Raw genomic sequence first — 13,760 nt, forward strand, 5'->3', positions numbered from 1 at the left:
ACTGGTGGTTTGAGAAGCGCTCATTGTGTTGTGTAGTTGGGTTTAGATGTGTAGTATAAATGTGAGATTGACCGATAGGTTATGTGAGTTGAGATGTTCTCACAGAAAACTTGTGCCAAAGTTCGGAGTGAGATGTGAAAGAAGAAGGTGCGTGTAAGTTGCTGCGTTTGAAGACTCACTCAACTTTTGTGGACACTGTTGTGACGGAGAGGGGCAATTTTGATAATACAACAGACAGAAGAAAAGGAAAGAGCAACATGAACACACACACTATAATAAATCACGGGCGACAGCTGACCAAATTTTTTTTTTTTTTTTTCTGTTTCTACCATTTATCACACCGAACTCTCATCACCAAACCCATCACAACTCATCTTCCACACCCTCTTCTTGTGTCACCAACATCTTTTTCTCAAAATTCCAAAATCATTTCCCAGGGTCCAAGTGGCCAAAAACTCACCCCACTATCCCCCGCCACAACCCTCACCGCCTACCCAAAAAGCGCCTAGATTACCCGTATCCCCAGGGCGGTGGTGCACGAGCCATCACTAGGTAATGGACGACTCTCACAAGCCTCCAATTGCCCATCAAGGTCCAGCAGCTCAACAACCACCATCATCTTCAAATACAACTGTGCCAAGACAGCAACCACAAAACCCACAACCAGAACGCGCCGCCGCTGGTCATGGTCCAAAAGTTAATAACACCCCCAACAATACAAAATGGTCCAAAAACAATAGCCAAAAAATAAAAAACCTTTCCAACTACATCAACAACAACAACCCAACCGGCACAAACCATCATTATCATCATCATCATCACCACCATCACTCCACCAAAAAAATGGCCGATCCCTTCGAAGTGCGAATGCGTTTCACAAACCAGCTGAGGCAACTCAACGCCTCGGTTATGTCTGCCCAAAAGGCGGCCCAGTTCGCGCTTAAACACCATGAGATGGGGGAGGATTTGCATTCTTGCATTTTGGAGCAGCTTGAAAAGGTCCCTTTACCCTCCGCCCCTTACATCCCCACATCATTACTGACAAAAGGACAGAACAACATGAACACCCGCGCCAACATTATGTACTTTATCGAACACTTCCTCGACCTTGCCCAGAAGGAATCCCACCCTGAATACGTTGTTCTCATGCAGCGGGACATCATCCGCGTCGTTGACGCTGTCGCTCCCGAAGATGGGACCGGGATCGCAAACGTCAAAGTTGCGAGGAAGGTCCTGCAGGCGTTGGCGGCAAAGTCGTTTCTTGATGGGGAGCTGCTGAGTCAGATTGAGGAGGTGTTGAGGGAGAGGTATTCTGCCGCGCAGCAGGATCTGGCGCTCATGTCGTCGCCTACTACTGCTGTTGGGGATGGTGATGTGGGTGGGGGTGGGGGGGTGCCTACGCCGCAGACTAGGGTTTCTACTGGTGGTGGTGGTGGTGGTGGTGGGAAAGGGAAGATGAAGTTGGATAGGAAGCAGGTTGAGCAGAGGATTGAGGAGGATAGGGAGCGGCATAAGAGGCAGAGGGAGGGGATTTGGGCGGTTAGTCCGGAGAATGAGGCCGAGTTGAGGAAGTTGTGGGAGGAGACGAGCGAGCTGGGGGAGGATGATGAGAGGATGTGTGATGAGGAGTGGGAGGAGTGGGAGGAGGCGATGGGGGGTGGGTGTGGGCATTGGGGGGAGAGGACCAATGGAGATCATCACTCTTGAGTGTTTTACTGGTGGAGATTTGTTATGGTACGTATGGCGTTTTGGGAAGGGGGAAATAATAACTTGGGGAAACAGCGGGTGTTTGGGGCGTTTATTTTTATTTTGATGGGGAGGAAAAGCAGGATTGGACGGCTGTTGATTAGGTGTGATACCATACCTATAGTGCTTGTGTATATATATATATCTTGTGGGACTTGGAGGTAGGTACAGGCCTCTTTGAAGAAGCGTCTGGGAAAACAACTGTAACTTAATTATTGACACGGGGTGCTGTTTTATAGCGACTACCTGCCTGCCTGCCTCCCAACACCAAACCAGAAACGCCGCTGTAAAATTTACACACAAAAGTAAACGTACAAAAAAAAAAACCAGAGAAATAATCCGCATGATCCTGGCCTGTTACCAAGCTTTGCTTGCTACCAAATTTACTACTACTACTACTACTACTACTCCTCCTCCTCCTCCTCCTCCTCCTCCTCCTCAACCCTAGCCTTCTTCCTCACACTCCCCCCATTATCGTCATTATCAACCCCCTCCGTCGTCGACTTCCTCTTCCCCTTCCCATTCATCACCACCACCACCCCCTCGCCCTCCTCCCTCAGCTTCTGCTCCTGATCCTCCATCTTGACAAGCAACCTCGCATAATCAAACTCAACCCCCTTCACCACCTCCCCCAGCTTCTCCACCCTCTCCTCTAGTTGGAGCTGTCCAAGCGCGTCCCTATTGTGCACGTACAGCCTCTTCTTGAGCATCAACTTCCAGAGCGCGTACTCCTTCCTCTCCGTCGCAGTGGCAACTTTTTTGCTCTCGTCCAGGCCGATGCCCGGACGGACAGACTCTCCCAGCCGGGACATGAGCTGCATTTCCAGGACGCGATAAAACTGCCTCTTTGTAATCTTTGCCTCTTTGCGTACCTTTTCGGCGGCGGCCTCGTCGATGATGTTTTTGGGTACGGGCCCTGTTTTGGGGATCGGGGTGGAGGTGTTGATCTGGAGGGCTTGGAAGGAGGGGAGGGAACGCAAACAGCGGAGGTCGTTGATGTAGCGCATGTCGTCAAAGGCCTCGTTTGGGTCCTCGACGGTGATTTCCTTTGTGGGGGGGTGGGAGAGGTAGGTTTGGTAGACCGTGTGGTAGAGGCGGGAGCCGAGGGAGAGGTGCTGGAAGGGGGGGAGGATGAGGAACTGGGAGATGCGGGAGCGGCAGGGGAGGGTGGTGATGTCGACTGTGGGGGTGCCGAGGGGGAAGTCTTCCTTGATTACGATGGGGTCGTTGATTGGGGAGGGGGAGGAGGTGTTGTCAGAAAGGGGGGTGGTTGGTGGGGTTGGGGGGAGGTGGAGGAAGAAGAAGCGGTAGACGGTGGAGTAGCCGGCGAAGATGTAGGTTGGTTTCTTGTTGGAGGGGTCGGTTTTCTTTTGGTAGAGGAAGAAGACGGTCCAGTGGCCGGCGTCTTTGTCGTCGACGTTGATGGCGGTGCCGCCCTCGATGAAGAGGGGGACGAGGATCTGGATGCGCTTGACGAGCTGCTTGACGGCCGGGTCGGAGAGGGTGCCTTTCCAGACTTCAAAGCGGCCGGCCTTGTTGGTGAAGCTGGTGAGTAGCTCGCCGGGGGGTGTCCAGTCGTCGCGGGGTTTGGCAAGTTCGGATTTCCAATCTTTCAGGGGTTGGAAGGCAACCTCGGGGAGGAACTCGGAGAGGACTTCCTTGATGTCGAGGGGTTCGGCGTCGCCTATGGCGGGGAACTGCTTGCTGAACTTGATCTGGAGGTTGGGGCGCATGTCCGTCGCATTGTAGCGGAGGTTGATTTGGAGGTCTTGGTAGCCAAAGATTTCCTCCTCTTCGCCAAAGATGGGGTATGTGAATCTGGGGTGGAATTTGGACTCTTTGCCATTGGAGCCTGGGGCAACGAGAGAGATCACGAAAGCCTCGTTGGCGGAGGCCGTCCCTAGGTAGGTAAGGAAAGCTGGTTAGTAAATTGGTTTGCGTGGAGTGAAGAAAGCTGGAGTAGCTTACAGGCGCCGTCGTCGTCGGCCATGGTGGTGATGCGGCTGGCGGTTGCTATAGGATGTATGCGGCTGGTATGCGGCTGGTAAGCAAAATAAAGTTCTGCGGCTGGTGAGGTTGTGCGGCTTGAATGCGACAACAAAAGCTTCAAGTCGTCGACGAGAAAGTGGTTCGCGACGCGCTCTAATTGTACGACGCGTTCCACTGCGACGGTTTAATTGAAAGCTCGGGCCACCTTTGACATCCTTGCTGCCACTTGAGCTCCAACTGGCAACATTCACAACGTTCACAACTAGGTGAATAACAAGAGACTGTACGAAGTCCATGTGTTCACTGGCCACCCGATACCACAACACCCCTCATTCACACTGTCCAACCGAGCCAACCCATCCTCTCCTCCTCGCAGTTCCTCGCAGTTTCCTCGCATTCTGCAATAACCAGCCCTTCCCAATCGAGGCTCCCACCAGGGGTTCTCACCTCAATCTGTACAACCCTAACCCAATCCAGCCAAGCGTAACGGGCTGGCGGGGCCGTCTTGCGCATCTTGCGGCCAGATCGTCCGCCATTGATCACCAACCTTTTTGCGCTTGCGACGACACCACCGTTATCTTTTTCTGTGCGGCCGTCGCAAATTTGGTGGTTGGGCCCGTCTTGACCCTCATGAATCGACAAAGGGGTCTTTCCCTCTCTCCTCCTGCTCCCCCCGTCAAATAATAGATATACCTATTCAATTTCAAATATCTACCTGCCTGGTGCCCCATCATGAGTGGCTTAATCTTCCTCGTCGTGACCTCGGTAAGTTTGATGATGCGCCAGCCACCCTTCCCCGCGGCGATTTGTAAGACAACGGGCTAACTCACTGTTTCTCATTTCCATAGGTGGTCATGGCCGTGGCGTATGTTCATCACAACCTTCTTCCTCAAGCCACCATCTAATTGACCCCCCCCCTCTTCGCGTTTGTTACAGCTCCTTCCTCGCCGGCGCACTCCCCTTATCCATCAGCCTCACCCAATCCCAACTCCGCTTCGTCGCCTCCCTCGGCGCGGGTCTTTTAGTTGGATCATGCCTTATAGTCATTGTCCCCGAGGGCATAGAAGCCATCGCCTCCGCCTCCTCCGACCATCACCACGACGATAATGCCCCGCACCGTCACCGTCGCGATGATCCCCCTCAGACCGAAGACGACGAGCTCCCAGCCTTCCACATCGGCCTCTCCCTCATCCTCGGCTTCGCCCTCATGTTCCTCATCGACCGCCTCCCCCGCCATCTAACAGACCGCTTCACCCCTCCCCCCCAATCCCGCCACGTATCCCTCGACAACCTCTCCACTCACCAACCCGATTCCGACCTCGAAGACGAGTCCTTCCTTGGAAGTTTGACACCCTCCCCGAAACAATCACGATCACTAGCAACGACAATAGGACTGGTGATCCACGCGGCAGCAGACGGGGTTGCGATGGGGGCGTCAGCGACAACATCAAACATGAACGTCGGCCTGATCATCTTCTTCGCCATTCTGGTCCACAAGGCCCCCGCGGCGTTTGGGCTCACGTCTACGCTGCTTAAGCAAGGGTTGAGCAAACGAGCGGCGAGGGTGCATCTCATGGTGTTCAGCCTGGCGGCGCCGGTGGGGGCGCTGGTGACGTATTTCATGGTGGGCATGTTGGGGGGGGAGCATTTGGAGGGGGAGGAGGAGGAGAGGATGTTGTGGACGGGGATGCTGCTCTTGTTCAGCGGGGGGACGTTTTTGTATGTGGCTATGCATGCTATGCAGGAGGAGAATTCTTTTGGAGTCGGGGGGCATGATCATGCTGGGCAGGGAGGTGGGGGGGGTTATTCAGAGGTTGGGAATAGGGGGAATACGGGGGGGGGGGGGTTGGGGTTGAGGGATACTTTGGGGACGGTGGTGGGGATGTTGCTGCCTTTGGCGACGAGGTTTGGGCATCATCATCATCATTAGGGGGAGGGGAGCTGATGTGTGGGTTTTTTTTTCTGATGGCGTTATTGGGACAAGGGCGGGCTTGGATAGCGATGTTTATTGTTTTTGTGGGATAAAAAGGGGGGTGATGGGTGTGTATGATTATCAGCGTAGCAGTGGGGTTGAACGAAAGGCGTTGTTTTTACTAGGTAAGTGTCTAAATGTACGACTACCACTACCATGCTTGATCATATCAGGTTTCTTTTCCTGGCTTTATCACTGGTATATGGGAATGCATGCTTCCTCGCTCTGGAGACCTAACGTGTGTGTAAGATTTGGACTTCACACATCGGTTCGGAAAGCAGGTCTCGAGTCAGGTTGTACAAAGTCGCCCTTACCTTCCGTACCTTGATTACGGGCCCGAAATAAACCGGCCACATCCATGGAGGAAGGGCCTGTAGGTCCGCAGGGTCAGGGGGAAATCCATACAGGATTCTGAGATGGGTGGCTGAAAATGTTGCTCTTCGAAGCTACTACACTAACAAAGTTGGTGGTGAGGTGGGTGATGTGGATATGCTTGTGCGTGTGTGCGGGGCGGATGGGCGGGCCTGGGGCTGGGACTGTTGGCCTGCTCCTGGTGGTGGGACGTTTCATATTTTGGGGGAGGGGAGAGAAGTTGTCAGGTTTTTTTTGGGCATGTCCGGGTGTTTTGGGTTTTTGAGAGATGAAAGATGAGCGGCAGGTTTAGACGATCATTTTGTTATGACAGGAGGGGAGCGTTGGATGCTACGATGAATCGTTGGGGTGGGTGTCAAAAGATGGATGGATGGATGGATGGGATATTCAAGAATCAAGAATCTTTGGCAGACATCCGGGTTTTGACTTACACAGTTCAGTTTCAGTGACACCAGGGTTCGGATTTGGGAGCTGACTGCAGTTGATAATATATGGACTGCCTTTTTGCTGCAGGGCATGATGTAAATCCTAGAAATAATACCTGTTGTGTATAGGTAGGTTAATTTCCATGTGGGCTGTGATGCAATCTACCTAGCCAGGGACCTGTGGTTTAAGCAGACAGGACCTAGGGTCAGTCCGTTTACGCCGTGTTGTTACCGTGGCGCTTTTCATGCAATGAGTGGCGAAGAGGCGTGAGTTTGTATACCCAGTGATATTTCCAGCTAGGTGGTTGTTAGTTCGGGGGATGCCGCTGCTATTCTTGTTGTAGACAGATAGATGAATGTGTGAGATCGGTGTATGCATGACGGGCATGGAGATGAGGTAGGAGGTCGGGGGTGCCCTAGTAAAATGCAAACGCCGGATTTGCTTCTTGGACGAGTTCTGTGCGAAGGTCACTCCGGCCCGAAGGGGGGGCAAAGTCAAAAGAGAAAGGGGGTGTTGCTCCATGTTATTGTTAGGTTGTGAGTTGAGATGGTGGATTCGAGAGGAGAGAAAGTCCCGTTGAGAGTCTCACGGGAGGGGGCTGGAGGGGGACCACCGCTAAGGCTGCTGCGGGTTTGGTGTGTCGCTCGCTGATGCTGATGCGATGCCGTGTTTTGATCACAGACTTGAGTAGAGATCCAAGAGTGAAAAATGTCAAATGCCCAACTGCCAGCAACGGCCATGGCAACATATACCTGTCCAGCCAGATGGGCCAAACGGTAGTATTGCTCGATAACACATCGTCGCTGGCTCCATTCGAAGGGGTCTTGATCGCAGTGGTCTGCAGGTGGCGTAACTCCCTGGCTGGAGTCGCGGAGGGGCGCTGGGCGTGCAGGTTTAGGCTTGGGTGGGGCCCAACCGCTGACACACACACACACACAGAGAGAGAGAGAGAGGGCGGGTACCAAGTTACAAGTCCCAGTCTCGAACAGAACAGAGCAAAAGGAAAGGAAAAGGGACGCCCCCTTCCCGCCTCGTATTTCTTCTGCTTCACCTCCCCTTCTCAGCCCTCACTCGCACCCTCACCCTCACCCTCACCCTCACCCTCACCCTCACCCTCACCTTCACCTCACTCACCCTTTGGTTTTGATGTGTAGCTAGTTATGGTTGTGTGTGTCTCGTAGCCATTCTTTGTTCCGTCATCCATCCCTTCTTTCCAAACGCCTCAGCTCGGGCAGCCCCAGCCAGACCCGTTCGAACTTGCGCGCGCGCGCGCCTCCCGTCGCCCTTAACAATTCCCTGTTTCGGTTTCGGCTCTGCCGTCTCCTCCTGCCAACTTTCAGATTGAATTGCCGGCCAACGCTGACCACCAACCACCACCACCACTACCAACCACCAACTGGCGACCTTCCCCCCTGGCCAGGAACCTCCAATCCTCTTCGGCCTCGACGACTTCATTTTTCTTTCTCTTGACACTTCCCCCCCCGTTCGAACCTCCGAGCTCCTCCCGTCACCGCGGCGACTTGAGTCGGGATATCCCGAGAATCACACCTTTAGCGGCTAGCGCTTCCCGGCACCCGCGACTCGAACATACCGCTGCCGTACTCGAAACTGCCCAAGTGTTCTTACGCCGCTCACTCTTTTTTTTTGTGTACCTGGATTTCGTGAGGGTGTGGTGGAAGAGAAAAAAAAATCATTACTTGGTCCCTGACATCGCTGTCGTCTTTCTCTCGAGTCCCCAGCCTGACCCGCCAGGCCGCCTCAACACCACCTACCTCTTCAACTGGTAGTGTGCCTACACATACGAAATGTCCTACAATCCACCAATGAGTTTCTCCGAGAGGAGAGGGGCCGTCTTTAACGAGGAGTTGTCGCTGAATACACATCATGGCATCAAGAGCCTGGCGCAACCGCGTCCCAGAGGGCCACCAACACCGAGTATGAGCACGCCCGCGGCAGACTTCGATCAGGTTACCGGCTCTCCACCACCTCCACCCACGCCGGCGGCATCCCCAGGACCATCCAACTCGAGGCCGGATTGGAAGAGCGCCGACGAAACCGAGGAGGCCTACCTTGCTACAATTCGCCAGTACTTTGTCAAGTGCAACAGTGCTCAGAGGGGGCGGCTGCTGTCTGATCTGCTGAACCTCTGCACCAGTCAACAGCTGAGCTTTGTGCACCAGTTTGTCAGCCCGCTGCTGAAGAAGGATCCATTCACTACTCTCCCAGATGAACTGTGTCTTAGAGTTGGTCTCGCGCTCCCCGGCTTTGCGCCTTTGCATGTAACTGACCGTGTGCCGCTTAGATCCTCTCGTTCATCGACGATCCCAAGGTGCTTGTGCGCGCATCGCAAGTGTCCCGAAGATGGCGGGATTTGCTGAGTGATGACATGACGTGGAAGAATCTATGCGTAAAGCACGATTATCAGCGTAGGATGTCGGAAGTCCAGGCTATGCGGGCAGAACTCTACGGTCATGCTCAGCGAGACGACGGTGCGGCCACCGGGGACTGTTCCGGCGCGCTCACGTCCAACTCGCTACCCGCGTCGTTTGGAAGCAGCACCGGCGCGCGGCCGAGGCTCACGTCGTACAAGTCACACTTTAAGCAGAGATATCTGGTTGATGTGGCTTGGAGGACGGGCGGGCGGAACATCTCCAAGAATCTCACCCAGGATGGCGGCGTGGTCACGAGTCTGCATTTGACCTCCAAGTACATCATTGTGGCTCTTGATAATGCCAGGATCCACGTGTTTGATACCGAAGAAACGCGCTTCGCACCCTGCAGGGCCATGTGATGGGTGTCTGGGCTATGGTGCCCTGGGATGATATCCTGGTCAGTGGTGGCTGTGACAGAGAGGTTCGGGTTTGGGACCTGACGACTGGGTAAGTTTCATCATAGGTTTGGTGGTCATTCGGTTCTGGGCTGACTTTTGGATCACAGAAACTGCCTGCATACGCTTAGGGGTCACACCTCCACGGTCCGCTGTCTTAAGATGTCAGATGCCAACACGGCCATTTCCGGATCCAGAGACACGACCCTTCGGGTTTGGGATATCAGAAACGGCACACTGATCAAGCTGCTTGTCGGCCACCAGGCCAGCGTCCGGTGTTTGGAGATCAAGGGTGACATCGTGGTGTCTGGCAGTTATGATACCACCGCCAAGGTGTGGAGTATTTCCGAAGGTCGCTGCCTTCACACGCTTTCGGGGCATTACAGCCAAATCTATGCAATCGCCTTTGATGGCTACCGGGTGGCGACTGGCAGTCTTGACACTAGTGTCAGGATCTGGAATGCGCAAACAGGGTAGGTTTCCATCTGACATCTCGTTAAAAGTCCAATGCTAACTCCCTTTTTTTTTTTTTTTTTCGTCCTGAGCACGCAGCGGAATATTGACATGTGTACAGGTTTGGAACTTCTCGCCACCAGAAGAAATGCTCAACGACCGCCCTGTTATCCCATTAAAGAGAACCCTCGACGCCCCAGCACCAGACGGCAGCAGACCACTCAGCGCCTTTGCTCTGGACTACCGGGGTGCTGGAAGCAGTAGTAGCGGCAATGGAATGCTTGACGTCGATATGCCCGACGCAGGACCGTCCACCGCGCCACTTCAACAGAGCGGTGGCATGTTTTTCCGGGATCCATGAATACGAGATGATTCTCAACGCTATGGTACATACACACATACACTTATGATGTGAAGTGAGAAAGGGGGGTTATCATTGTTGGCGTCATCCGCTGATTTGCTTATTTTCTTTTTTGGCTGGTTATTATTTTTGCGCATACCCCCATTCTTGTTGGTTTATTTATCTTTTGGGTCTCAACGGCAACATGATCGTTCTGTATCGAATTGGGGGGGGGGGAGGTGGTTGGTTGTATGGAAACGAAGGGTATCGACTGGATGGAGTTTTTTGTTATGTTTGTTGTATGTTGGTTATTAGGAAACTGGAGGGAGGAAATATGTGATAGCGCATTGTTATGGCGTTGTTTTTTTGTTACACACTTATTTCTCTCTCATCTTCAGGCTTTCTTTTTTGGACGGTGCTGTCAACTCTGTATAGAAGACAGCCGAATAAATATGAGAGCAGTGGTTTTGTTATCAAACATGAATGAGAGATGACGGTGGTGGTGGTGTAAAGTGGAGGAGGTTTGAGAGGGATGAGTGTGGGGTGAGCTGAGTGAGTGGATTCCGTTGCTGATATCATTTGCATTGGGCGTCGGGGGGGGTGTATCGGAGTCTTATCAGATCGGTCGGTCGGGTCGGATGGGCCGGAGAGCGATGCGGTGCGGCGGTGTTTTGTGTCCAAGTACGGAGTAAGACTTTTATCAACCCGTGTATAGACGAGAAAGAGAGAGAGAGTAAAAGATATATTCTCGTCTTTTGTCCTTGATATCTTGAAATTGAAAAGCTGCCAGGCCTTAACTCCGAACCTACTCCGTTCAGTGGTGGAGTTTCCAAGTCCCTGTCATGGAAGATGAAGTCAGCGGACATAGCACGGACGAGATGTGTTTCTAGATCTGAGATTTGGTGACACCAAAACTAAAATGCTTACGGGACTTCCCCCCGTGGGCTCCGAGAGGGACTTTTCTTCCATGAAGGTTGATAATACCGTAGCAATTGACTAAGAAAGAGCGATTTTTTTTATTCCATAAAATAAAAAGGGCCGAGAATGGGCAAAAACAGCTCTGGAAAAGTCCCACTCTTGAGGTTCGGTTGTATCCGTGCTTGCGGCCCCTCTTGTGTGGTGCTGTCACTGTTGGAAATGCTGGCAGGTGGGGACTTTTTGCAGCAAAGAGAGAAACCCCCAACCATGTCTGGCTTCGCTTAAACAAGGCTAGCGCGTAGATTCTCAACAAGCATCACCGCCCCCCAACGCCAAAAACTTGGGGGACCCATTCCTTTTTTGCAGTGCTGCTGTGCTGTTGCTGGGCCCTGCTGTTGCTGAGAAGCTGCCACACCTACCTCTCCCACCCTATCCAGCTCCCGACATCGCGGTCCCTTCTCGCTTGGACCTGACCATCCCTCTCCGTCCTCTTTTTTTTTTTTTTCCCTTCACCTTCTTTTTCCCTTTTTTTTCATTGCGCAACCAACCCTTCCCCCCATCACACAAAATGTTCTCGCGAGCCACCCGGTTAACAAGGGCGCTGCCCATCCGCGTTGCTGCTGCCCGCGCCAGCCCTGTCACGGCTTCGCTTGCCCGGAGGACCGTCACCACCAATGCCGCTTCGGCGCAGGTTGATAAGAGCTCCGTCCCCCAGGTATGTTCAGTGTGGAGGTGTAGCAGCTTGTGTCATGAGTAGGAACTGTGCTTTCCGGACCCACCGGGATGCTTGGATATCGAGGGGACATTATCGTTTGCATTGGGAGAATGTTTGCGATATATCTCTTTTATTTGCGAACGTTGTCAAGTCGCTCTTTTTTTTATTGTTGAGGTTTTGCGTCACTTTTTTGTTTGTCTGTCACTGATATTGTTGTTATTATCACGACAACAGTCCGAAGATGAGCCCTTCCATGTCACCCTTTCCGACGAGAGCTTCGAGACGTACGAGCTCGACCCCCCACCTTACCAGCTTGAGGTCACCAAGAAGCAGTTGAAGCAGATGTATAAGGATATGGTTGTCGTCAGGTATGAAAGGCACATGGGTTTTCGGAGGTCCGTGATCTTTGTGCTGACGCAACGATACCGGATCATAGACAAATGGAGATGGCTGCCGACAGACTATACAAGGAGAAGAAGATTCGGGGTTTCTGCCACCTCTCCACCGGTCAGGAGGCCGTCGCCGTCGGTATCGAGCATGCGATCAACAAGTCGGACGATGTCATCACCTCTTACAGATGCCACGGTTTCGCCTATATGAGAGGCGGCACTGTGCGCTCCATCATTGGCGAGCTTCTTGGTCGCCGTGAGGGTATTGCGTACGGCAAGGGCGGTTCTATGCACATGTTCGCCAAGGGCTTTTATGGCGGCAACGGCATTGTCGGCGCTCAGGTGCCTGTCGGTGCCGGGTTGGCTTTTGCCCAGAAGTATACCGGTGGCAAGAAGGCTACTGTTATCCTGTATGGTGATGGTGCTTCCAACCAGGGTCAGGTGTTTGAGGCTTTCAACATGGCCAAGCTTTGGAAGTTGCCCGCCCTTTTCGGGTGCGAGAGTGAGTTTCCAGACACTGCTACGAACATAGGGGTCATTGCTAACATTGTGGCTCTCAGACAACAAGTACGGTATGGGTACCTCCGCTGCCCGCTCCTCCGCCCTGACCGACTACTACAAGCGCGGCCAGTACATCCCCGGTCTCAAGGTCAACGGCATGGACGTCCTTGCGGTCAAGGCGGCCGTCCAGTACGGCAAGCAGTGGACTGAGGAGGACAATGGTCCGTTGGTTCTCGAGTACGTGACCTACCGCTACGGTGGTCATAGTATGTCGGACCCCGGCACCACCTACCGCACCCGTGAGGAAATTCAGCGTATGCGGTCCACCAACGATCCCATCGCCGGCCTCAAGCAGCACATTCTTGACTGGGGCGTTGCTCAGGAGGACGAGCTCAAGAACATCGACAAGGAGGCGCGCAGCTTCGTCAACGAGGAGGTGGCCGCCGCCGAGGCCATGGCCGTCCCTGAGGCCACCCCCAAGATCCTGTACGAGGACATTTACGTCAGAGGCTCCGAGCCCGATTTCATCCGTGGCCGCATCCTGGATGAGAACTACTACTTCAAGCAGTAAATGGTTGGAGAGTAGAGTGGTTGTGAGGTGGTGAGGTGGTGAGGGGTTGAACAAGAGGAAAAGAGAGAGAGAGAGAGAGAGAGAGAGAGCCGTTTATACAAACAGTGAAATTACTCGAGCTTTGCCGCTGAGCATTTGGTTTTTTTTCTCGTGTGGTTGGCTTTTTTTTGTACATTACCTTCCTAATCGTCCGTCATAGAGCTTTCGGAGGGAAAAATACGGTTATGAAGAAAATGATTTTTGAGATTTGGGAATGGGACAATGGTGCTTTTCTTTTCTATTTGCCTTGCGTTTTGCGACTGAGTAATACTTAGAATATGCGGACGGTGGTATACATATGGGATTGAGAAGCATATTTTCACATGGAGGGCAAGTCCCTCGATGCATTAAGCTGATGCCTAAGCTTGGACCCTTCGATGCTGCCTGAAGATGAACAAAATGGCCCACTTTGCTCATGTGACCATGCTACTTTACGCGAGAAGATTAGGGGAGGGAAAACGCGTCGGAAGCGCGTCACTCTTTTGTCCTTCCAATTGGTTTG

At 53.0% G+C, this 13,760-nt stretch overlaps 5 protein-coding genes across 5 annotated transcripts; 4 read left to right on the forward strand and 1 right to left on the reverse strand.

Moving 5' to 3' along the window:
* Window positions 1-843: 843 nt before the first annotated feature.
* On the forward strand, window positions 844-1,707 carry PODANS_7_10010 (uncharacterized protein; the record flags this gene model as incomplete). The annotated part of the gene is made up of 1 exon (XM_001908332.1): window positions 844-1,707. The coding sequence occupies one exon, from the start codon at window positions 844-846 to the stop codon at window positions 1,705-1,707; it is 864 nt and encodes a 287-aa protein (XP_001908367.1).
* A 443-nt stretch (window positions 1,708-2,150) lies between these two features.
* PODANS_7_10020 (uncharacterized protein) lies at window positions 2,151-3,479 on the reverse strand (the record flags this gene model as incomplete). Its single annotated transcript, XM_001908333.1, has 1 exon — window positions 2,151-3,479. One exon carries the CDS (start codon window positions 3,477-3,479, stop codon window positions 2,151-2,153), a length of 1,329 nt encoding a protein of 442 aa, XP_001908368.1.
* A 988-nt stretch (window positions 3,480-4,467) lies between these two features.
* Window positions 4,468-5,665, forward strand: PODANS_7_10030 (uncharacterized protein; the record flags this gene model as incomplete). The annotated part of the gene is made up of 2 exons (XM_001908334.1): window positions 4,468-4,504; window positions 4,584-5,665. 2 exons carry the CDS (start codon window positions 4,468-4,470, stop codon window positions 5,663-5,665), a joined length of 1,119 nt encoding a protein of 372 aa, XP_001908369.1.
* Window positions 5,666-8,310: 2,645 nt separating this feature from the next.
* PODANS_7_10000 (uncharacterized protein) lies at window positions 8,311-9,809 on the forward strand (the record flags this gene model as incomplete). Its single annotated transcript, XM_001908335.1, has 3 exons — window positions 8,311-8,748; window positions 8,808-9,292; window positions 9,443-9,809. The coding sequence occupies 3 exons, from the start codon at window positions 8,311-8,313 to the stop codon at window positions 9,807-9,809; spliced, it is 1,290 nt and encodes a 429-aa protein (XP_001908370.1).
* A 1,802-nt stretch (window positions 9,810-11,611) lies between these two features.
* On the forward strand, window positions 11,612-12,858 carry PODANS_7_10050 (uncharacterized protein; the record flags this gene model as incomplete). Its single annotated transcript, XM_001908336.1, has 3 exons — window positions 11,612-11,758; window positions 11,993-12,126; window positions 12,195-12,858. The coding sequence occupies 3 exons, from the start codon at window positions 11,612-11,614 to the stop codon at window positions 12,856-12,858; spliced, it is 945 nt and encodes a 314-aa protein (XP_001908371.1).
* Between the last annotated feature and the right edge of the window lie 902 nt (window positions 12,859-13,760).

Source organism: Podospora anserina, chromosome 7, assembly GCF_000226545.1.
Source record: "Podospora anserina S mat+ genomic DNA chromosome 7, supercontig 1".
NCBI lineage: Eukaryota > Fungi > Ascomycota > Sordariomycetes > Sordariales > Podosporaceae > Podospora > Podospora anserina.